Source organism: Tiliqua scincoides, chromosome 14 (genome assembly GCF_035046505.1).
Source record: "Tiliqua scincoides isolate rTilSci1 chromosome 14, rTilSci1.hap2, whole genome shotgun sequence".
NCBI lineage: Eukaryota > Metazoa > Chordata > Lepidosauria > Squamata > Scincidae > Tiliqua > Tiliqua scincoides.
In genome coordinates this window covers 6,723,140-6,748,613 of record NC_089834.1, presented here as the reverse complement: position 1 = coordinate 6,748,613, position 25,474 = coordinate 6,723,140, and the positions used below count along the sequence as shown (strand labels likewise).

General features: G+C 47.4%; 2 protein-coding genes and 4 pseudogenes across 2 annotated transcripts in view; 5 read left to right on the top strand and 1 right to left on the bottom strand.

Annotated features, from left to right (window-relative positions):
• The window catches only part of LOC136634381 (guanine nucleotide-binding protein subunit beta-like protein 1), an 81,864-nt gene extending 61,486 nt beyond the window's left edge, over nucleotides 1-20,378 (top strand). The window contains exons 6-7 of the mRNA XM_066609881.1: nucleotides 7,655-7,870; nucleotides 19,892-20,378. Of these exons, the coding sequence (XP_066465978.1) occupies nucleotides 7,655-7,870; nucleotides 19,892-20,158 (483 nt within the window). The 3' untranslated portion in view covers nucleotides 20,159-20,378. The remainder of the gene's footprint in view (nucleotides 1-7,654; nucleotides 7,871-19,891) is intronic.
• Nucleotides 1-25,474, bottom strand: part of ARVCF (ARVCF delta catenin family member) — a 752,684-nt gene that overhangs the window by 620,788 nt on the left and 106,422 nt on the right. The window lies entirely within an intron of this gene.
• On the top strand, nucleotides 9,935-10,051 carry LOC136634952 (5S ribosomal RNA; annotated as a pseudogene).
• Nucleotides 10,081-10,203, top strand: LOC136634985 (5S ribosomal RNA; annotated as a pseudogene).
• LOC136634729 (5S ribosomal RNA) lies at nucleotides 19,066-19,182 on the top strand (annotated as a pseudogene).
• Nucleotides 19,364-19,486, top strand: LOC136634938 (5S ribosomal RNA; annotated as a pseudogene).

The window sequence follows — 25,474 nt, the reverse complement described above, 5'->3', positions numbered from 1 at the left end:
CCAAGCAGGTACAGATGCTGAGGTCATTGTTTTGAGTCCATCTTCTCTGCTTCCCAGGGGAACCGTTCAGTGGGAAAGCAGACAGTTCCCAGGGGTGGGAGACACACAGAAGATGGCTGCATGCCATATAGAGGAGCCATGTCCTTCATTCATGTGGTTCCTATGTCTACTTCAGTGGTTTCTTACCTTTTGGAGATGGAGGACCGGCCACATCTGCGGTTGGGTCCGTTGCAGACCACCAAGCGCACAGCCGTATTAGGACTTGGGGATGGCATGAGGATGTCACCAATGGTTTTCAGATTGGCCCAATTTGGGAACAAGGAAGGGCAAGAGGGCCCAAACAGTGCTGGGAAGGTGATGAATTTGCAACACTCCACTCACCTGCCGACTGCCGGGCCTGGCCGGCTCGCAGACCGCATTGTGGGTTGGGAACTGCTGGTCTAATTGCTGCCAGAGCAGTACAGGCCCGCACCATGGAGAATGGGATCTTTGGCCGTTGTGGTAACATACAAATTGGGAGCGTTCCTTCCCCCTGGCTCTGTGCTCCCACCTTTATCCTTCCTCTTGGGCCCACCTCCTGCAGCGAAAACACGGATGAACTCCTTCTAGAGCATTCCCTTCGGGACAAAGCGCCATCAGTCTGGGTGACTGGATCGTCAGTAAGCCTTGATCCTATCCTGTCAAGAAAATATTCTTTTAATTACCATGTTCCCAATACATGTTATGATGATGGTTTTTTGGTATTGCCTTTGGAAAGTTGTCAAGGAAGGAAGGAAGGAAGAGAATTGCCGTCAGCTTGGCAGGACTCGGAATTACTGGAGTTTGTGTCAAAGTGTTTACTGCGTATCCAGTTTCTACATGTGTTCTTGTAAAAATTTTCCTCCGCTGTTGCACAATGCGGCCCTTTTCCTGGTGGGAAAATCAAGGAAAGGCAGTCCATGGTTATGCAAATACATCCCCACCCAATTCGCTGAGAAAGGAGACTGTGTGAACGGGACAGTGGGTCGGCATCAGGTAAGGAAAGGTATTCCATTGGAAGGAGGGAATGTGCTCTACCCAGCCTCAAACAGAAGCAGCCTGTTTTGATATGAGGGTATACCTTAAATACAGAAGGATAACCTATTGTCTGTGGAACTCATTGCCACAGGATGTGATGGCATCTGGCCTAGATGTCTTTAGAAGATTGGACAAATTTCTGGAGGAAAAATCCATTACGGGTTACAAGCCATGATGTATGTGCAACCTCCTGATTTGAGAAATGGGCTATGTCAGATGCAAGGGAGAGCACCAGGATGCAGGTCTCTTGTTATCAGGTGTGCTCCCTGGGGCATTTGGTGGGGCCGCTGTGAGATACAGGAAGCTGGACTAGATGGGCCTTTGGCCTGATCCAGTGGGGCTGCTCTTATGTTCTTAACTACAATTCCCAGGAAGCCTTGCAGGTCTCTTGTTATCTGGTGTGCTCCCTGGAGCATTTGGTGGGGCCGCTGTGAGATACAGGAAGCTGGACTAGATGGGCCTTTGGCCTGATCCAGCAGGGCTGTTGTTATGTTCTTATTGTCGGGCATTTTCATTCTTCCAAAGAGGATAAACACTAGGCCCTTGGTATCTGCGGAGGATCCGTTCCAGGACACACCCCCCCCCCCAAATGAATATAGAATTCTACAAATAATGAAATCCATGGGAGGGCCACTTCTGGTCCTGTGAGGCCCTCTAGCCACTGGCTTGGCATCTGCGATTGTTCAGATCCACAAATGCCAAGCGCGCAGATATGGAGGGCCCACTGTACTGTCTGTTAATCACATGCACCTCAAAATGGATATTGCCGAGCTGGAAAAGTTACAGGATAGGGCAACCCAAATGAGTAAGGGACTGGGGGCCAAATACTATCCAACTTTCCAGTGCTGGTGCAGCTGCAATGCAGCCTCAGGACAAAGGAATGAACATTCCCTTGAACAGGCCTCCATGACAGCTTCTCTACTGCAGGATGCATGCAACACATGCCCCATTGGTATGGCTGCCTCAGTGCTGGGAAGTTGGATAGGATTGGGCCCTGGAGCAGCTTTCTTACAAGGAAAGGTGGCAACGTTTGGGGCTTAGCTTGGAGAAAAGCTGGTTAAGCCATTTCTGCCCAATGTTGCATATACGCACCAGAGACCAAATGCGTACACCTGTGAAAAAAGGGATTAAGGGGGTTGATTGTGAATGAGACGCAGAAAATTATGCATGCTGTGGAGTGAAAGAGAGAGGGGAATTTTTCTCCCTGTCCTGCAATATTAGAAACAGGTTTCATCCAGTGAAACTGACTGGCTGGAGATTTAGGATGGACAAAAAAAAGAGACTTCTTCACATGTAATTGGTCTTTGGAATTCATTGCCACAAGATGTGGTCATTGGCTTACATGGCTTTTGCTAAATTCATGGAGGACAAGTCTATCAGTGGCTGGTAGTCACACTGGCTATGTGCTACTTCCAGGTTCAGTGGGCATATGCCTCTGAATACCACTTGCAAGGGAGCAATGGTGGGAGAGGATGCCTTCATCTCCTATGTGTGGGAGATGGTGGATCTCTGTGGAAATCAGGATGGAACAACTCGGCAGCCCATCAGCTCCTAGAGAGACAGAGTTGCAACGGAGGCAACTCCATATTTGTTTGATACCTAAAGGGTGCATACTGTAGAAGACCAGCCCAGACTGGTTTCAGAGGTGCTGAATGGATAATCCTATTATGCCGATGCATGTATGCCATTAGTTCAGTCACTGACTCTGTGTTACTGGCTTTGGATCACCATTTGGTAATCGAGGGAGCGCTACTGTTGCTGCATTTGGAAGCTATTGCAATTTTTGCCACACCTCTTAGTTCGCACCTGCAGTTCTATGTTCAGGTGGAACAAAGCCCTTTAAATAGCCAAGTATCCCTTCTTGGCTTGATGCCGAATGTTGGGCTGTAAACAAATAGCCAAGTAAAATGAAGGAGGAGGAGGCTAAAGAAGCCACATGGTGGCCAAAGGAAGCCATTTGATCCATGCCAGATTGTTGGTGGATCTACACATGTGTTCTCTCCCTGGAATGTTAACAGGTCTTCAAGGTCTCCATTCTCCCTCCCAGACCTACTTCCTGAGAACCTTTGATCAGAGATTCCAGGGCTGGAACCTTTGACCTTCAGCATGCAAGCATCTGCTCTGCTACCTCTCCTGAGGCTGCTCGAGGAGGAAAGAAGATGAGCAAGATGGATCCCAAGCAAACAAATGCTCTTTGCAGCCCTCCATGGTGAAATGTTTTACCTGTGATATAGCAAAGCAGGCTATACCTGGCTAGACAGAGTAGACCTCCTGTGGAGGTCTTTCTCAGTCCTGCTACAGAAGATTGGAGATGGCACCTTGGGTCAGCCAACTGGGACAATGACCAAGGGCTACGGGAGGAGCTGTAACTTGGTGGTAGAGCACCTGCCCTGCTTGCAGAAGTGTCTTGGGTTCAATCCCTGGCATCCCCAGGTAGGGCAAAGGAAAATCCCTTTCAGAAAGGAAACTGAGCTGGATGGGCCAACTGTTCTATTTACTATATGGCATCTACATCCAGTGATGCAATAGTGGGGTGGGGTCACTGCATTTTAGGTAAACCAAGATGGTAGTCATTAGCACAGCTGCTCACCAAGTGAGTGGCTCCGAATGATACTTGGTGGAGAGTGCCCATGGAACTAGTACCAGCACTGCCTAAGATCCTTTCTACTGGAAAGGATCAAATCCTAGGAGGTGTGGTCTGGAGGTTGAGCCGTCACCCTGCCTGGACAAAGCTAAACAGGATCAACTAGGGTCTTGCCTTGGATTGAGAACTGGTTGAAGACCAGGAAACAGAGAGTGGGTGTCAATGGGCAATTTTCACAATGGGGAGAAGTGAAAAGCGGTGTGCTCCAAGGATCTGTCCTGGGACCGGTGCTTTTCAACCTCTTCATAAATGACCTGGAGACAGGGGTGAGCAGTGAGGTGGCTAAGTTTGCAGACGACACCAAACTTTTCTGAGCGGTGAAGGCCAGAAGTGATTGTGAGGAGCTCCAGAAGGATCTCTCCAGACTGGCAGAATGGGCAGCAAAATGGCAGATGAATTTCAGCGTAAGTAAGTGTAAGGTCATGCACATTGGGGCAAAAAATCAAAACTTCACGTATAGGCTGATGGGTTCTGAGCTATCTGTGACAGATCAGGAGAGAGATCTATCTGTGACAGATCAGGAGAGAGATCTTGGGGTGGTGGTGGAGAAGTCGATGAAAGTGTCGGCCCAATGTGTGGCGGCAGTGAAGAAGGCCAATTCTATGCTTGGGATCATTAGAAAAGGTATTGAGAACAAAACGGCTGATATTATAATGCCATTGTACAAATTGATGGTAAGGCCACACCTGGAGTATCGCCAGTTCTAGTCGCCGCATCTCAAAAAAGACATAGTAGAAATGGAAAAGGTGCAAAAGAGAGCGACTAAGATGATTGCTGGGCTGGGGCACCTTCCTTATGAGGAAAGGCTACAGCGGCGTTTGGGCCTCTTTAGCCTAGAAAAGAGACGCCTCAGGGGGGACATGATTGAGACATACAAAATTATGCATGGGAAGGATAAAGTGGATAGAGAGATGCTCTTTACACTCTCAAATAACACCAGAACCAGGGGACATCCACTCAAATTGAGTGTTGGGAGGGTTAGAACAGACAAAAGAAACTATTTCTTTACTCAGCATGTGGTCGGTCTGTGGAACTGCTTGCTGCAGGATGTGGTGATGGGATCTGGCCTGGAGCCTTTAAAAGGGGATTGGACAAGTTTCTGGAGGAAGCCATGATGTGAATGTGCAGCCTCCTGATTTGAGAAATGGGCTATGTTAGATGCAATGGAGAGCACCAGGATGCAGGTCTCTTGTTATCTGGTGTGCTCCCTGGGGCATTTGGTGGGGCCACTGTGAGATACAGGAAGCTGGACTAGATGGGCCTATGGCCTGATCCAGTAGGGCTGTTCTTATGCGCTTATGATGGAAGACCAGAAGCTGCTGGCTGGAGATGAAGGAATGTGGACTGGCAAGAAACAGAGAACATCCTGAGAACCAGCCAGAGGTGTATTTTGCAGCTACCTGTGGAAGCTTGGAAAGCGCAAGAGCTGTGCAGCCAGAATGATGATTGCACCCTGAAGGGGAACATCTGCAGAAATGGAGAATCCTACAAGTTCCTCTCATAGAATAACACTTTTTTAAAAAAAACTCATTTGAAAAAGAAATGGGTTTTATGGCCAGCCTGCCTATGTAAATCGCTTTGAGTCTGAGAGGCTTGTTTATGAGAAAGTTGGTATATAAATACTTTAATAAATAACTTCGGCAGCATGTATACGAACTGGGAGACATTGCGGATCAAACCTAAGACTTTCTTCATTTAAAGCATGCTCCCTCTCCTGAAGGTGACTGGGGGAGAAGAGAGGCGACAAGACAGGTCCCCAAACCTCCATTACAAGCCTCCTTGGTAACATGTTCTGGGTGACCTGTTCAAGTGCGCCACTTGTGTCGAATCTCTATGGCAGCAATTTTCAGCCTTTTATATCTCATGGCACACTGAAGGCGCAAACATTGTCATGGCTCACCATCAGTTTTTTGACAATGGACAAGGCACACCATGCAGCCAGCAAGGGGCTCACATCCCCCAATAGCCGTACTAATAAATGACCCTCCCCTAAACTCCCGTGGCCCACCTGCGGACCATTCATGGTATACTAATGTGCACATTGGTTGAGAACTGCTGCTCTATGGTGTCAGTCACCCGCTGAACAGTTCTTACACTGGGCACTTTCCCAAGGCTGCCTGTATACCCAGGAGACCACATGAATCTTGAGGCCACGAGAGGAGAAGCAAACCCTGTTCAAAACAGGTCCTGCTATTTTCTTTCCCAAGAAGAAATTCCGAACACGAAGACCACCCATGGTCACTAGTACCACTACTCCCGAGATGTGTAGTTTCAATCATGCGAGATGTGTCTCGAAGAGCAATAGTGGGAGTAAAATGCGACCATTTTTTGCCATAAGTCATAATTCTTGGAATGGGGAGGAAATATCTGTTAAAATCTCCCTAAGAACTAACGAGAGAGATGCCCCCCCCTTTCAAAATAGAAATGCATTTTTCTGCTCATGAACCAGATATCTGTGTGTTATATACAAGAGAGTTTCTGCTGAGTTTCTCCTTTACTGTAACCGAGAGCGTTAACAGGAGTTTGTTTTTTAATTTGCTTTGATTGGGGCTTTGAGCGAGAGTCTTCCGATCCACAGGGTCATTCGTCTTTTCGGGCCTGCGTAATGACGAATACTTCCCTGAAGTGTGACATGTAATCCACTAACGTGCCATTCTCTGAGTTATTTCAGAGGCTTAAATAAATTGGGTGACTGCCCAGGGTGCCATGACCTTTGGCCTGTGACATCATTAATCAAAATAGCTCCCAATTGGTTACAGTGGGATGTAGACCTGTTAACTCTTTGGGAACTAGTGCAGATGTATTTTGGGAAGGGTGAGAGGGGGTGGAGAGAAGAATCTTCAATGGCATTTGGTGAAATCGCCCACATGCAAGCACTTTTCTTGAGCATTTTTTTATATTGGAAAAAATGGCATTTCTGGAGTGGCATTTCTGAAAAAAAATAATTTAGGGGGAGAGACACAAAACTGTATCTCTATAGGACTTTTGCTGCCTTATTTAGAGATACCGGGGATTGAACCGCGGACCTTTTGTAGGCACTGAGCAGCAGTGATTTTCAACCAATGTGCCCCAGCACATTGGTGAAACACAAATGATTCACAGGTACGCCACAGGAGTTTGGGGAAGGGTCATTTATGAGTATGGCCATTGGGAGATGTGAGCCCCCACCAGTAATGTGCTATGCCTTGTCAATTGTCAAAGAAACGGATGGTGTGCCTTGACAATTTTAGCGCCTTGTCCGTGTGCCGTGAAATGAAAAGGGTTGAAAATCACTGAGCTTCTAGCTTTTATCATGGCAAGACGCATTTTGGTCTGATGAAGTGTTAGAAAGCTCTTTGACATCTTTTTTTTTTTCTTTCTAAGAAGGAGAGAGATTTGGCTCCCTTAGTGGTCGAGTTTCAACCAGACTTTTTTTTTTAAGGAGCCGAACCCAAGATTAGGCAGTGAATAATCTTCTTAAGATTGTGAAACAATTGGCTTTATGCTGTTTTAATTAAGTGCAGTCACAGCTTTCCCAAATGACAGTTTTATTCCTCCCTTTCTTGCCAGAGAATGCTCTTGAGTGCCATAGTTAAACATAAGAACGTTAGAAGAGCCCAACTGGATCAGGTCAAAGGCCCATCTAGTCCAGCTTCCTGTATCTCACAGTGGCCCACCAAATGCTTCAGGGAGCACACAAGACAAGAAGACACAACCTGCATCCTGGTGCCCTCCCCTGCGTCTGGCACTCTGAGGTAGCCTGCCTCTAAAACCAGGAGCTTGCACATACTTAGCATGACTTGTGACCCGTGATGGACAAGTTGTTCTGAGTATCTGAGGTAGGAGTGCCAACGTTAGATGTGTAATAGCACATTTTTTGTCATTCTGGAAGCCGCGTACAGTTTAATTTGGTTCCACTGGTAGGAGTCGCCCAAACTCTTCGGGTCATCTCTGTGTTTCTGTTTTCTCCATTAGCCCAAGGTCGGTTCACACCCTCTCCTCCTGGCCGGCTACGAGAATGGATCGGTGGCTCTGTGGAATTTGTCGATGAGGAAAGAGCTGAGTCAACTCCCATGTCACCAGGAGCCAATCATGAGCCTTGACTTTGACTCGGAGAAGGGCAAAGGGGTGTCGGGCTCCTCCGAGAAGAGGCTTTGCATCTGGAGCCCCGACAAGCAGCAGAACCTCCAGGTCAGCTTGGTTGCCCCCACGGTGCTGTTTTGTTCTGTTTTCCGCCAACAGTTGGATAGACTGAAAAAATATTTAGCTGTGCAAAAGTGGCCTTGCTGCAGATCCCTCGCTGATTCATCACAGATGGCTTGATGATCCTAAAGAAGCTGTCTTGAAGCTTCCTAACCTTTCCCAATGTTCTTGTTTCTTCTTTTTAACCTCGCCCAAGTCCTTCAGCAGACCTCACTAATGGTACTCAAACCCCAGTTTATCCTGCTCAGTTTGTGATCCATGGCATACAGGCTGATTATTTGACTCCAGGGCACATTTTCCCCAAGGAGTACGTACTCCTTATCCCTCCTTATCCACAAGCTTGGCACCTTTGGATTGGAATATCTGCTGATGCTGAGCCTACAGTTGGAGGGCCTCAGAGGACCTCCCGGATGCAACGGGGAGGCCTCCTTGCACCTCAGAAGGCCTCCAGGATGTGACTGGTTTGCCAGTGTGAACCAGAAGTGTCTTCTAGTTGTGTCCAGTAGGTTTCTGAGGAGGACGGGAGGTCGCATGCAGCCTCCAAAGGGTTGCACAGTCCCCAGGTTAGTAATTGCATGGGCCCTCCACAGTTTTCATTATCTGCAGAATTCTGTATCCATGTGGGGTCTTCAAATGGATCCCCACAGATATTGAGGGCCCACTGTATGTTGTCTGCAGAATTTTGTCCTCCGCAAACGCAACAGATTCCGTTGAATGTCGTCAGCAGAGCAAAGGGTTGAATCCATAGTCCTCTCAAGCCAATCAAGCCATTATATCTGAACCTGGCCACATTCTCTCCTAACCTTTGCCACTCTATTTTGTAGAATGGCACAGGAGGGAATTCCTGGACATATACACTACTGGCTCCCCGTTCTGTATTTATCATTATTCATTAACAATACTTCCTTATATAGCCCCACCCCTGTCCATGGCACCCCTGTTCAGGAACGAGAGGACAGGTCCCTACCCCAGGAGGCTTACAGTCTAGAAACAGACACTAGGGAGGTCAGTGGAATGGGAGGGAAATGGAGGCTGGGGTGACTGGGTTTGTTTTAGTTGTGGGTTCTTAAGCTTCTTTACAGTAGGGGGTGAGGGAGTAAGGATGTGTGTGCTGTAGGCTTCATGGGAAAGGTGAGTTTTAAGAAGGGGCTTGGTGGTCAAAACCAAGGAAGCGTATCCACAAATGCTCCAGGAGGCAGCACCGGGCATCAGGGACAGCAGAGGAGACAGGGCAGAGTTGTTTGGGAGAGCAGGAGATTCATTCATTCATTCATTCCATATTTCTATCCTGCCCTTCCACCAAGCACATGGTGCTTCCCCTCCTGTTGTCCTGACAGGTTGGTGAGGTTGGTTAGTGAGGCTGAGAGAGAGAGAGTAGCTGGCCTAAGGTCACCCAGGAAGCTTCATGGCTGAGTGGGGTTTTGAACCTGAATCTTCCAGGTCTAAGCCCAATTCCCAAACCACTGCACCAGAGGTTCCCAAACTGGGGTGTCACAGTGTCCCTAAAGGGGGGGGGGTGATGCTGCCCCAAAAACCAGAAGTGGGTTGTGATTGCATCACGGAGCCATTCAGAGGCAGGGGAGGCCCTCAGGCTCCAGAGGACCAACATGACTCCCCAGTTGCGTGGGAAACCCTCTGTTTTCTTGGTGGCCTCAACGTCCTAGAAGTGCCATCCCCACTGTACCCTGCAACTATGTATGGAGGTCCCAACTCTCTTGTAAAGTCCCAACTCTCTTGTAAAGTTTGGGAACCTCCACACTACGCCATCCTGACTCTTCAGACAATTGACAGCAGAGGAGTTGGATGAGGGAAGGTCATGAGCAAGAGTATTTCAGGATAGGAGAGTTGGAAGGTAGAGAGGGCCGTGGCTCCAAAGGGCTTTGAAGTTGCAGGCAAGGAGCTGGTGCTGGGCCTGGGAGCAGAGTGGAGGGATTGAAGGCAGGCTTGATGTGGTCCGAGCGACAAGGTAGGTAAATGGTTTCGTTGCAGAGCGCTGGATGGAGTGAGGGAAGCCAAGGGAAGACTTGTGAGTATCCGATTGCAGTAGTCAAGACCAGCAACTGTTACCCTGCACATACCCAATCTTGTCTGATCTTGGAAGCTAAGCAGGGTCAGGCCTGGTTAGTACTTGGATGGGAGACCACCTGGGAATACCAGGTGCTGTAGGCTTCTACCATAGTCTTTCGAGACTGAAGGCTGCCAACCATCTCCCTATACTGAACACTATCTCCCGATCTTGTCTGATCTTGGAAGCTAAGCAGGGTCAGGCCTGGTTAGTACTTGGATGGGAGACCACCTGGGAATACCAGGTGCTGTAGGCTTATACCATAGTCTTTCGAGACTGAAGGTTGCCAGCCATCTCCCTATACTGAACACTATCTCCCGATCTTGTCTGATCTTGGAAGCTAAGCAGGGTCAGGCCTGGTTAGTACTTGGATGGGAGACCGCCTGGGAATACCAGGTGCTGTAGGCTTATACCATAGTCTTTCAAGACTGAAGGTTGCCAACCACCAGTCAAGACCAGTAGGGTGTGGGGAGAAGAGTTTCCCACTTTTCTGCCATCAGTGTGGTTTTTCTAGGCATTTGCTTGGAGGGGTCTGGCACTGTTTGAGCTGCTGATACGTCATCTTAGTTTTTAGCATTTCAAGGCTAGTTTTCATTCCAATTTTAAAGCGTGGCACTTTCTCAGGTTTTATTACTTCTGCGTTGCCTTGAGCCTCTCTGGCTGGAATGGCAACAAAACAGTGTTGTAAATGGATATTGGCACATGTTTTATATTAGGTTATAACATACATGCGTAAATAGCATTTTGATGACGTTATTATTTTTTTTAATGTAAGGGTTCCTTCTTCCATGGTGTGCATGTAGTTTACACGGATTGTGAGGATGGGGGAATTAAATGGCTGCATTCCTACTTAGTGTCTTAAATGTAACATGTGATGTGGCCATCTATATAGATGTTGCATATGACACCCCCCCCCCAAATACACCCTCTTGCCCTCAGGACCCACAAAGAATTACATCTGGCCTTGTACATCTGGCCCTTTTAAAGATGCCTTTAAAAGGGGATTGGACAAATTTCTGGAGGAAAAATCCATTACAAGTTACAAGACATGATGTGTATGTGCAACCTCCTGATTTGAGAAATGGGCTATGTCAGAATGCTAGATGCAAGGGAGGGCACCAGGATGAGGTCTCTTGTTATCTGGTGTGCTCCCTGGGGCATTTGGTGGGCCGCTGTGAGATACAGGAAGCTGGACTAGATGGGCCTATGGCCTGATCCAGCAGTGCTATCATGTTCAATGCTTACTTATATAGTGTAGTCTAGGGCAGTGTTTCCCAAACTGTGGGTTGGCACCCACCAGTGGGTTGCAAGCTGATCTTTGGTGGGTTGCGAAGAGTTTTTGAAACGTTAAAAAAAACAAAAAAACTTTGCAAGCACCCTTGCCCGGTTTGCAGAAGAAAATCATTAGCTGGAATGCTAACCTGTGATATGAGATAATCTTCATATCTCCAGATTAACCTATTTCTGCCCAGCCCACAGGTGTACACATTTGATCCCTGTTGTGTATATGCAACGTTGGACAGAAATGGCTTAAAATGTCACATTTTCTAACTTTCTCTAGTAGGAGGCATGCCGTAGACCATGTGTGGACCCAGTTTCAGCCTTTTGTATGGCCTGGAAATCCCTAACTGCACATCTTTCTCTCTAGTTCAGACTTCTGGGTAATTTGGAACAGGGGGAACAGTCCTTAGGTAGTTTCTAGGGACTCCATTTCTAGGGAGAGTCTAGCAAATGTCTACATCAGTGGTTTCCAACCTGTGTTTGGCTCTCTGTATTACTGTATTTAGCTGTCGACACAGTATAGGCAGATAGACCTGGGCTTCACACAGGATAAGCATGGTAGACCTGGGCTCCAAAGACTCTTCCTACTGTTACCACCCTCCCCTGCCTTGTTTTGTCCCTTCCCCACCACTATTCTACCCATCCCTGTTTCACCTTTGGAAGGGACCCAAAGGTACATTGTACCCCTGATAAAATTCCCCTGATAAAATTTAAAATTCTATAAAACATAGAGAGGGGGGTTTGCGACGGATGTGAGGACCGCATGGTGACTTGCCTGCCTGGTGCGAAGGTTGCGGACATCACTTCTCGTCTAGACAGGCTGGTAGACAGTGCTGGGGGAGAGGTAGCGGCTGTGGTGCATGTCGGCACCAACGATGTGGGCAAGTGTAGCTGGGAGGTCCTGGAGGCCAAATTTAGGCTTTTAGGCAGGAAGCTGAAAGCCAGGACCTCAAAGGTAGCGTTCTCTGAAGTGCTACCTGTTCCACGCGCAGGGCCAGCTAGGCAGGCGGAGATCAGGGGTCTCAATGCGTGGATGAGACGGTGGTGTAGGGAGGAGGGGTTTAGATTCGTTAGGCACTGGGGAACGTTTTGGGACAAGCGGGGCCTGTACAAGAGGGACGGGCTCCATTTGAACCAGAATGGAACCAGACTGCTGGCGCATAACATTAAAAAGGTGGCAGAGCAGCTTTTAAACTGATCCCTGGGGGAAGGCCGACAGGAGCCGAGGGGCATCCGGTTCGGGACTCCTCATCCCTATGGGATGAGGATGGGGAGGTTAGAGAACAACAAGACAAAGGCAGGGTAGGAGAAGAAATTGGGAAAGGTAGGGTGATGGGATGTGATAGACGGTTTGGCACAATGAGAGGATGCGGGGACAAAGGAGCGAATAAGCAGCCCATCCTGGGGCATTCCGTGTATAAATGCTTTTATGCGAATGCCCGAAGTCTACGAGCAAAGGTGGGAGAACTGGAATGTCTGGTGACAAGGGAAAATATTGACATAGTGGGCGTAACGGAAACCTGGTGGAATGCGGAGAATCAGTGGGATACCGCAATCCCGGGCTATAAACTCTACAGGAGGGACAGGCAGGGGCGTGTTGGAGGTGGGGTGGCCCTCTATGTTAAGGAAGGGATAGAATCCAGCAAAGTAGAGATTGAAGGTGGGTCCGACTCCACCGTAGAATCTCTGTGGGTTAAATTACCAAGCTTGTGCAGCGATGTAATACTGGGGGCGTGCTATCGTCCTCCAGACCAGAAATCTGATGGGGACCTTGAAATGAGGAAACAGATCAGGGAGGTGACAAGGAAGGACAGGGTTGTAATCATGGGGGACTTCAATTATCCTCATATTGACTGGGTCAATTTGTGTTCTGGTCACGATAAGGAAACCGGATTTCTTGACGTGCTAAATGACTGTGGCTTAGATCAGCTAGTCACGGAGCCCACCAGAGGACAGGTGACTCTGGATTTAATTTTGTGCGGTACGCAGGACCTGGTTAGAGATGTAAACGTTACTGAGCCATTGGGGAACAGTGATCATGCTGCAATCCGTTTTGACGTGCACGTTGGGGGAAAAATACCAGGCAAATCTCTAACAAAAACCCTTGACTTCCGACGGGCGGACTTCCCTCAAATGAGGAGGCTGGTTAGAAGGAGGTTGAAAGGGAGGGTAAAAAGAGTCCAGTCTCTCCAGAGTGCATGGAGGCTGCTTAAAACAACAGTAATAGAGGCCCAGCAGAGGTGTATACCGCAAAGAAAGAAGGGTTCCACTAAATCCAGGAGAGTGCCCGCATGGCTAACCAGCCAAGTTAGAGAGGCTGTGAAGGGCAAGGAAGCTTCCTTCCGTAAATGGAAGTCTTGCCCTAATGAAGAGAATAAAAAGGAACATAAACTGTGGCAAAAGAAATGTAAGAAGGTGATAGGGGAGGCCAAGCGAGACTATGAGGAACGCATGGCCAGCAACATTAAGGGGAATAATAAAAGCTTCTTCAAATATGTTAGAAGCAGGAAACCCGCCAGAGAAGCGGTTGGCCCTCTGGATGGTGAGGGAGGGAAAGGGGAGATAAAAGGAGACTTAGAGATGGCAGAGAAATTAAATGAGTTCTTTGCATCTGTCTTCACGGCAGAAGACCTCGGGCAGATACCGCTGCCCGAACGGCCCCTCCTGACCGAGGAGTTAAGTCAGATAGAGGTTAAAAGAGAAGATGTTTCAGACCTCATTGATAAATTAAAGATCAATAAGTCACCGGGCCCTGATGGCATACACCCAAGGGTTATTAAGGAATTGAAGAATGAAGTTGCAGATCTCTTGACTAAGGTATGCAACTTGTCCCTCAAAACGGCCACGGTGCCAGAAGATTGGAGGATAGCAAATGTCACGCCTATTTTTAAAAAGGGAAAGAGGGGGGACCCGGGAAACTATAGGCCGGTCAGCCTAACATCCATACCGGGTAAGATGGTGGAATGCCTCGTCAAAGATAGGATCTCAAAACACATAGACGAACAGGCCTTGCTGAGGGAGAGTCAGCATGGCTTCTGTAAGGGTAAGTCTTGCCTCACAAACCTTATAGAATTCTTTGAAAAGGTCAACAGGCATGTGGATGCGGGAGAACCCGTGGACATTATATATCTGGACTTTCAGAAGGCGTTTGACACGGTCCCTCACCAAAGGCTACTGAAAAAACTCCACAGTCAGGGAATTAGAGGACAGGTCCTCTCGTGGATTGAGAACTGGTTGGAGGCCAGGAAGCAGAGAGTGGGTGTCAATGGGCAATTTTCACAATGGAGAGAGGTGAAAAGCGGTGTGCCCCAAGGATCTGTCCTGGGACCGGTGCTTTTCAACCTCTTCATAAATGACCTGGAGACAGGGTTGAGCAGTGAAGTGGCTAAGTTTGCAGACGACACCAAACTTTTCCGAGTGGTAAAGACCAGAAGTGATTGTGAGGAGCTCCAGAAGGATCTCTCCAGACTGGCAGAATGGGCAGCAAAATGGCAGATGCGCTTCAATGTCAGTAAGTGTAAAGTCATGCACATTGGGGCAAAAAATCAAAACTTTAGATATAGGCTGATGGGTTCTGAGCTGTCTGTGACAGATCAGGAGAGAGATCTTGGGGTGGTGGTGGACAGGTCGATGAAAGTGTCGACCCAATGTGCAGCGGCAGTGAAGAAGGCCAATTCTATGCTTGGGATCATTAGGAAGGGTATTGAGAACAAAACGGTTAGTATTATAATGCCGTTGTACAAATCTATGGTAAGGCCACACCTGGAGTATTGTGTCCAGTTCTGGTCGCCGCATCTCAAGAAAGACATAGTGGAAATGGAAAAGGTGCAAAAGAGAGCGACTAAGATGATTACGGGGCTGGGGCACCTTCCTTATGAGGAAAGGCTACGGCGTTTGGGCCTCTTCAGCCTAGAAAAGAGACGCTTGAGGGGGGACATGATTGAGACATACAAAATTATGCAGGGGATGGACAGAGTGGATAGGGAGATGCTCTTTACACTCTCACATAATACCAGAACCAGGGGACATCCACTAAAATTGAGTGTTGGGCGGGTTAGGACAGACAAAAGAAAATATTTCTTTACTCAGCGCGTGGTCGGTCTGTGGAACTCCTTGCCACAGGATGTGGTGCTGGCGTCTAGCCTAGATGCCTTTAAAAGGGGATTGGACGAGTTTCTGGAGGAAAAATCCATTATGGGGTACAAGCCATGATGTGTATGCGCAACCTCCTGATTTTAGAAATGGGTTAAGTCAGAATGCCAGATGTAGGGGAGGGCACCAGGATGAGGTCTCTTGTTATCTGGTGTGCTCCCTGGGGCATTTGGTGGGCCGCTGTGAGATACAGGAAGCTGGACTAGATGGGCCTATGGCCTGATCCAGTGGGGCTGTTCTTATGTTCTTATGTTCTTATGTTATGTTCCTCTTGGGGCCCTGGTTGCATGTGGTCCACGCCACTTCCAATTCTTGTCTCTGTGGACAATAGGCCTCTAAAGGTAGTGAACCACTGGTCTATACACACATACTATACATGAGGTCTGAAGGTTGGGAACCACTTGTCTATACGCACATACTATACATGAGTTCTGAAGGTTGGGAACCACTGGTCTATACACACATACTATACATGAGGTCTAAAGGTAGTGAACCACCTGTCTATACGCACATACTATACATGAGGTCTGAAGGTTGGGAACCACTTGTCTATACGCACATACTATACATGAGTTCTGAAGGTTGGGAACCACTGGTCTATACGCACATACTATACATGAGGTCTGAAGGTTGGGAACCACTGGTCTGTACGCACATACTATACATGAGGTCTGAAGGTTGGGAACCACTGGTCTGTACGCACATACTATACATGAGGTCTGAAGGTTGGGAACCACTGGTCTATACGCACATACTATACATGAGGTCTGAAGGTTGGGAACCACTGGTCTGTACGCACATACTATACATGAGGTCTGAAGGTTGGGAACCACTGGTCTGTACGCACATAGTATACATGAGGTCTAAAGGTTGGGAACCACTGGTCTATACGCACATACTATACATGAGGTCTAAAGGTTGGGAACCACTGGTCTATACGCACATACTATACATGAGTTCTGAAGGTTGGGAACCACTGGTCTATACGCACATACTATACATGAGTTCTGAAGGTTGGGAACCACTGGTCTATACGCACATACTATACATGAGGTCTGAAGGTTGGGAACCACTGGTCTATACGCACATACTATACATGAGGTCTGAAGGTTGGGAACCACTGGTCTATACGCACATACTATACATGAGTTCTGAAGGTTGGGAACCACTGGTCTATACGCACATACTATACATGAGGTCTGAAGGTTGGGAACCACTGGTCTATACGCACATACTATACATGAGGTCTGAAGGTTGGGAACCACTGGTCTATACGCACATACTATACATGCGGTCTCTAGCAACCTCAGAAGTACAAGATCCCAGTAATTAAAAATTGTTATTAATACAGGGGGTGGGTGGGAATGTATCCCCTGCAGGTACGGGAGGGCACCTGTATTGTAAAGGAAGAAACTATCAATGTTCTCAATGTTTGTGGTTTGGACTTTTGTCATCTTTTGTCCTAATAGTTTCAGGGAGTGTTGCTTAGAGACATTCTAGTACTTTTTCTGTACAATGTTAGTTCAGGACAACATACCACCCCCCCCACCCCCCCGTTTGTTGTGTCTCCCACAAAAGCACCAAATATGCATATTGGGATGTCCTCTTCTCCCCACTCTCCCCCTCCCACTTCGGATTAGTAACGCAGACCAGATGGGACTCTTTCCTTGACATTCCCCCTTCCTGAGGTAATGGCGGTCCTTTGAAAAGCCACTCAACGGCACCTTATTTGTACTCCAGAGGGTTTTGACGGCTCTCCTCGGCAGCCACCTATCTGAAGACTGTGACGCAGGAGCGATACGGCGAGGCTGTTTGGGGTGGCGCCGTTCCAGTGTGCGAGTGAAGAGCTGGTGATGCGAGCCACTCTCGCCCCCCACCAGGCTCGCCAGAGATGCCTATATCAGGCATCTCCATCTGTGGAAGAACCAGCTGGGTCGAGGTTGTGCCATTAAGGGATAAATTACTTTTGCAGGGAGGAACTGGGAAATTTCCTCAGAGCATCGTTTTGCCACCATTTGCTGCACATAAATGTCCTTCCTGATACAAGAAGAACCGACAGGTCATAATTTATGGAAGCAACACATGTCTCTTACAGTCTAAAGCAGGGGTTCCCAAACCCTGGCCTGGGGGCCACTTGCGGCCCTCGGAGGCTCCCAATCAGGCCCTTGGGGAGCCCCCCCCCATCTCCAATGAGCCTCTGGCCCTCCGGAGACTTGCTGGAGCCCGTGCTGGCCCGACGCAGCTGCTCTCAGCATGAGGACAACTGTTTGACCTCTCGTGTTAACTGTGGGACGAGGGCTCTCTCCACTACTTGCTGTTTCGTGTCTGATGCAGCAGTGGTAGCGAAGGAAAGGCTGGCCTTGCTTTGTGCAAAGCCTTTTATAGGCCTTGAGCTATTGCAAGACCTTCATTCATTCATTCATATAAGTTCCACCTCTATTATATTCATTTATGTAAATTTATTCAAATTTTAAATTGTAAATTAATTCTTTCTTTCCCGGCCCCTGACACGGTGTCAGAGAGCTGATGTGGCCCTCCTGCCAAAATGTTTGGACACCCCTGGTCTAAAGAAGTGCCGCTTCTGCTTTTCTTAGTATAGCGGGCCCTCCTTATCCATGGGATCAGCATTCACAGATCTGACCATCTGTGGACGCCAAGCCCACGGTTGGTGGGCATCGGAGAATCTCGGATGCAGTCTAAAGTCACTTTCACCCCTGACTTCTGCTTGCGTCCGGAGGTGCTCTGAGGTGCGGGGAGGCCACGTGTGACCTCTGGAGGGCTGGGGTTGCCCCCTAGGTACGTTTTTATGGCACTGCACCGGGGCCACCACGGATTTAATTATCCATGGATATGGGGTTATATGTGGGGGTTCTGGAACAGACCCCCTCTCGAATTCTGAGGGCCCAGTGTAGTTCTTAGCATTTCAAATAGTTCTTACCTATTTGTTTTATTATTATTATTATTATTATTATTATTATTATTATTATTATTATTATTAATAATAACAGTATTTATATACCGCTTTTCTTTTTGCTAATTTCTAGTTTATATTTATATTGATATTTCATAAACAACTTTTTTAAAAAAGTTGCATCTCCCCATCCATTGAGATCCAGTTGGCTCAAGTTCCCCTCCTCGTATTTAGCTGCCAGTTTTGTTTTTTTTCCAGTTGACCTCTCAACATTCCGTGGGTTTTGGGGAACCACTGGGCGTGCTGAGTCTGCATTAGGCTGTTTTGGGGGGTCCCCCCTTTTAATTTACAAATTTTATTTATTTCTGCATTCTGAGGAAGTGTACCAGACCGATAAGCGCTTGACCCACCTGAGTTCACAATCAACATATAGATTTAATCACTAATAATAATCATTAAATCATCAAACCATCATTAAAAAAAAATACTTGGTTTGAAAATATTGTGAATCTCATTGATAGGAAGTCGAGTGTAGAAGATACAGTTGCCATTTGTCTGTACCCATCCTCCTGCCCTACAAGTTTAAATCTTGTTTTTTTTCTTGGTGTAGTGAAAGTTCTAGAAAGTTCTCCCATGTGGAAAGAAAAGAGAACGGAACTGTAGAGAATGGAGAAAGATGGTGGTGGAGGTCAAGTGTCTTTTGCAGTGGTCACCCACACTTCGGTCCATTGGTGTCACTGGGCTTCATGTCACCCAGTGCACCAATGGTGTCAATTCAGCAACTGTTACCCTGCACATGCCTGATCTCGTCTGATCTCAGAAACTAAGCAGGGTCAGGCCTGGTTAGTACTTGGATGGGAGACCGCCTGGGAATACCGGGTGCTGTAGGCTTCTACCATAGTCTTTCGAGACTGAAGGTTGCCAACCATCTCCCTATACTGAACACTGTCTCCCGAATTTGTCTGATCTCGGAAGCTAAGCAGGTTCCGGCCTGGTTAGTACTTGGATGGGAGACCGTCTGGGAATACTGGGTGCTGTAGGCTTCTACCATAGTCTTTCGAGACTGAAGGTTGCCAACCATCTCCCTATACTGAACACTATCTCCTGATCTTGTCTGAACTCGGAAGCTAAGCAGGGTCAGGCCTGGTTAGTACTTGGATGGGAGACCGCCTGGGAATACCGGGTGCTGTAGGCTTATGCCATAGTCTTTCGAGACTGAAGGTTGCCAACCATGACTCTGCCCTTTCCAGTCTTGCACCTGCCCTGTCCTCTTGAGAGAATGGGGCTGGCTTTCCGGACTGGCCATCCACCACGGTGCCCCCAGGCCAGGTACCTGCCAAAGCACCTCTGGACTGGCCAGCTCACTGCTTGGTGCACCGCTCCCAGGCCAGCTGCGGCACCTCCAGTCTCACCCACTCCAGTGGTGCATCCAGTGCACCCCCACCCCCAGTTAGTGATGCCACTGGTTCTGTACACTGGTATCAGATGGCATCAAACAGGATAATTTCCCCGTTGTTTAAGTTTCCTTTGACCTCAAGACAGAATCATTCTTCCAGTCCCTATTTTCCGTATCTTACACTCCCTCGCTTTCCTCCCTCAGCTCCAAGACACAGTCAGTCTCACCAATCCTGGAATCGCGGACGTTGCCCTCCGACAAGACAGGAAGATCTTGGCCACTGCTGGTTGGGACTATCGCATTCGCCTCTTTGCTTGGAAGAAATTAAAGCCTTTAGCCGTACTGGACTACCACACGGCGACGGTCCATTGCGTTGCCTTTTCAGATCACACCCAGCCCGCTGAAAGGCTGATGGCGGCTGCCTCCAAAGACCATCGCATCAGTGTCTGGTCAATATACAATCAAGCGTAAAAGGGACACTTTTGAGCTGGACACTGTTGGGCAAAGGTGAGGCGCTTTGGACACATCCCTGCAAAGCTTCTGACACCAGCAAAGGCTGAACTGCAAGCTCGAAAGATATCTCAAGGCTGGACAAGGGAAATGAACAGGAGTGGCTGAGAAGCTGATGTATTGGCTGATGTTCTTTCATAAACAGCAGCCGTCTCTAAAATGTGGGGAATTATGGATTGGAGAGGCTACACTGGGATGGGTTTCCTCTGCTATTTCCCTTGTTTTGTATTTTTGACATATTAAACCAGTGTTTTCAACCTTTGTCCCTCAATGTGCCGCTTCTCATGGTCTAATTACACAGGCCAACACGCATTTTGTGCCACCTCTCATGGTCTAATTACACAGGCCAACACGCATTTTGCTTCCTTAAAAGTTACACCAATTCCTGGGTATAGCTGGGGTGCTGATTCCAAAAATGGCACCCGTTTTGCCCTATTACGTCTAGTTTTGGAGACTCGGCATAGCCTCTTTAGTGAATGGTTCAAGCAGCTTCCTCATGAGGAAGCATACACCGTGGCTTCCTCATGAGGAAGATGCTTGAACCATTCACTAATGTGAACACTTCTCATGGTCTAATTACACAGGCCAACACGCATTTTGTGCCACTTCTCATGGTCTAATTACAAAGGCCAACACGCATTTTGCTTCCTTAATTGTTACACCAATTCCTGGGTATATCTGGGGTGCTGATTCCAAAAATGGCACCCGTTTTGCCCTATCACGTCTAGTTTTGGAGACTCGGCATAGCCTCTTTAGTGAATGGTTCAAGCAGCTTCCTCATGAGGAAGCCTACACCATGGCTTCCTCGTGAGGAAGCTGCTTGAACCATTCACTAATAAGGCTATACTATATCTCCAAAACTAGAGGTGATGGGGCAAAAAGGATGCTATATTTGGAATCAGAACCCCAAATTCATATCAAACCACCCTAAAGTTTGGGAAAAACTTTTCTCACCCTCATTTTGTAGGCCTGTGTTATCTTAAGTATCACATTGTCACCAGCTACTTCCAAGTTGGGAGGTCAGACACAACGCTACAAACAGCGGTAAGGGATTCAGGGCAAGCAGGTGGGCTTTTCAAAGCATGCTTTTCAAGCAGAAACTGTGTGCTGGAGCTCTACCCACTGAGCCAAGGCTCCTACCGCTGTTTGTCATGTTGCGGTCTTGCTACTGGGCAGTAGATATCCCCTAGGAGCCGCATGTACCACTGGGCAACACCTCAAGTGCCACTGGTGGTACACGTACCACCAGTTGAAAAACACAGTATTAAACCATTTGAAAGCTAATGTTGCATTGGATTGATTCCAGTAGAAGTTGCAGCCAAATTGAAAGGAGCCGCAGGAAGGTGACTTGTTACTTGACCTTTGCCACAAACTTGCTGTTGTGTGTCACAAGCTATCTAGTGCTGTGTTGGCATATCAGTTTTGTGTGCTCTCCGTTGAGCAGCTGTAACACTCCAAGGTTTCAGATAGGGATCTTTCATAGATCTTTCAAAAGACATAGTGGAAATGGAAAAGGTGCAAAAGAGAGCGACTAAGATGATTACGGGGCTGGGGCACCTTCCTTACGAGGAAAGGCTACAGTGTTTGGGCCTCTTCAGCCTAGAAAAGAGGCGCCTGAGGGGGGACATGATTGAGACATACAAAATTATGCAGGGGATGGACAGAGTGGATAGGGAGATGCTCCTTTACACTCTCACATAACACCAGAACCAGGGGACATCCACTAAAATTGAGTGTTGGGAGAGTTAGAACAGACAAAAGAAAATATTTCTTTACTCAGTGTGTGGTTGGTCTGTGGAACTCCTTGCCACAGGATATGGTGATGGCGTCTAGCCTGGACACCTTTAAAAGGGGATTGGACAAGTTTCTGGAGGAAAAATCCATTACGGGTTACAAACCATGATGTGTGTGTGCAACCTTCTGATTTTGCAGGTGGGCTATGTCAGAATGCCAGATGCAAGGGAGGGCACCAGGATGAGGTCTCTTGTTATTTGGTGTGCTCCCTGGGGCATTTGGTGGGCCGCTGTGAGATACAGGAAGCTGGACTAGATGGGCCTATGGCCTGATCCAGTGGGGCTGTTCTTATGTTCTTATGTTCCCAGCCCTACCTAGAGATGCCAGGAATTGAACCCAGGACTGTCTTCCTGTAAAACAGGTGTCCTACCATTGAGCCTCAGCCCCTCCCTAAAAGAGCTTATATTTCTCATACAGGGGGTCTCACTCTTATAGAGAGAGGACCTGCCAAGGGCAAAATTTTTTTTTGAAAATCAGCACGATTTCTAGAAAAATATAAATGCAAAAATGTTCCTTTCCCTCCCATTTGCAACGTTCAATCCTGTTGGTGTGTTGTTGTTTTTTCTTCTTGTGCACATGAATTTTGTTTTTTGGCCACTCCCTGTACAGTCTTATTAGGGCAGCCTTTAATTTGTTCGCACTTAAGTTTTCAACTTAAATCAACAGCCAAGAATGTGGCAAGGGACAGCCTCTGGCATTTGTGAATTACATTGTCTCTTGTCTCCCCAAGCTTTGCAATTAATCAAGGAGAGGGGGGATCACAACACACACAACCTTTTTTTTCTTCGGCTACGATCTTGACTTACAAAGCTGCATACGATCCATTTCAGAGCCTCTGTTAAATCCTCTTCCCCTACCAAAGGGTTAGCAAAAAGGATTTAACTCAGCAATCCAATTAATGCCTTTTGCCTTGGAGACTTTGGAGTACATTTTCAGTGTGGAGAATCGGGTAGGTAATTCCCACCAGCGTCCATGATAACAGCAGGAATCTATCCTTCTGTGTCTGAACTTGGGGAGCCCACCACATCAGGAATGTTTTCCTTGCTTTGTGATCCTAACTTTTAAGCAACCCATGGATTTAATTTCAATACCTTTGTGTGCCACATACACTTTTATCGTTTATCTGTTTGTAAGATTGTATCTTGCCTTGTCTAAGATGAAGCACAATATACTAAAACCCAGTGTTAAAAGACAGCAACCCACATCGAACGAACACAACAAACTAGGAGACTAGGAGAGACTAGGATGACTAGAAGAGAGAGAGAGAAGATTAAAAATAAATCTAAATACTAGGGAGGAAAGTGTACCAGGCTAACAAAGACCTGTCTAAACAGACAAAAGGACTTCAGATGTGGAGAAATAAAACACCAACTGTGCTTCATGTGGGAGGGAGTTCCACATTTCCCTCTCCAAAGGATCTTGTAGAATGGGCAGCTTCAGGCTGGAGAATCTGTTCCTTCAAATGAGAGTGGTTCATGAGGCCATTTGAGTGGATTTAAAAGAAGGAATCTCCCATTTGTGTTTTTGTTTTTTTAAGAACCTATCAGTGTTTTGTGGTCCGAGCTGACTCTCTGATGGCTTCTCATTCATGACTAACAATCTGACCCTTGACTTTTTCCCCTTGGATGCGCACACACCGGAGCTGGCTCTGTCCACCCAAATGTGGCCATCTTGCTCTCAGGTGCAATGTGGGAGAGAGACACAGGTGGACACCAACCGACCAATGATGTTACAGGGACTGAGCGTGTGTAAACATGTCTCGGAGCAGTGCTGGTCTAAAAACTGGCCATAAACCAGAAAGAGCGACAGCAAGAAAGGGAGAAGGGGCTGTTTTTCTCCCCAGAACACCTCCCCTTCCAAAGCAATTGCTGCAAAAAAGAAAAGTGGGTGGGAATGTTGTGTGTTCAAAGGTGAATGGATGAGACAATATTTTTCCACCAAGCTGGACATTCTGGCCTTCTGTACAGTTCCCAGACCCTGATGGGGCCAGAAAAATTGCCCATTTGGACCTTAGGGGACGAACCTGTCCTCTCATTCTGCTCAAAGCACTCTGTGCATTGGGTGGTTCAGCAAAGATAATACAGCAGTACCTTGACTTTCATCCACTTGACATTCATCGCTTTGCTCTTTCAGCCGTATTCATTTATAACCACATTTCAAATTTCATCCAATTTCACCCAACCTTTCACGACAGTCAATTATTTTTTTGTATGCTTTTCTTTTATGTCTATGTGTTTAGGTTTTACAAGCATTCATACATTATATAGTTATTTATATTTTTTGCCAGCCAAAGTATCATATGTGAGTTAAATTAACATAAGAAGAGCCCCACTGGATCAGGCCAAAGGACCATCTAGTCCAGCTTCCTTTATCTCACAGTGGCCCACCAAATGCTTCAGGGAACACACTAGACAACAGACACAGCCTGCATCCTGGTGTCCTCCCCTACCTCTACCTTGCACATACCTACCATGACTTGTAATCTGTGATGAACTTTTCCTCTGGAAATATGTCCAATCCCCTCTTAAAGGCATCTAGGCAAGACGCCATCACTACTTCCTGTGGCAAGGAGTTCCACAGACTTATTCCACTCTGCTTTGACATTCATCCATTTTGGACTTTCACCCTTGGTCTGCTCCCTAAGCAGACAAAAGTGCGAGTCATTGCTTTAATAAAATAAATGAGCCCATAGTTTGCAGAGCCCCCTCATTAAAATTGAGCCTGACTGACTGATCAATGAAAGTTTTGTGGATTAATTTGCTGATTAATCAAACCAAAGTTTATGGGCCCAACAGATGCTTGTGTCTAATGTCTTACCAAAAAAAACATGGTTGTAATGAAGCCTTGGCCCTCACCTGGCAGAATTAAAAAAAAATAGCTTATACCTGAAGCAAGGGATTTGGGAAGCAAGGTGATGACAGCTAAATTACGGCATAGAAGCTCCCTCGCAACAAGTGGGTGGCTGTCCTGTGATTAGGGAAGGGGTGAGAACAACTGGCATTCCTAAATTAATTGAAATAAATCTTGAGCGCTTGCATTTGTCCAGCGATTACATGGGATATTCATCACAGCCGAAAGGGACGCTGATCTCTGACCCCCAGCCGTTTCCTGCAAATGAATCAATTAGTTCCAAGGGCCGACCTCCTGTTTGGCGCTGGCGGGAAGTTCCCATTGGAGACTTAACCCTCCTGAGCAGATTGGAAGACTGTCAATGGGAACTGGCATTCAAGACCTCGGAGCCGGTGGAAGGAGAGGGAACTGGAGAACATCCCAGTGGAGGGAAAGCCACAAAGCCCCCCCCCCCCAAACACGCATATTCCATCACATTCTGAAACAATGATTTATCCAAGCATTTTGGAAATGAAAATGGACACACAGGCCTCAGTGGCGTACCGCACTGCAGTGACGTTGTGATGTTAACATCACATCATGATATCATGTGATGTCACTTCTGGGTTCTCCCCAGAGGAGGGGGTGCTGGCG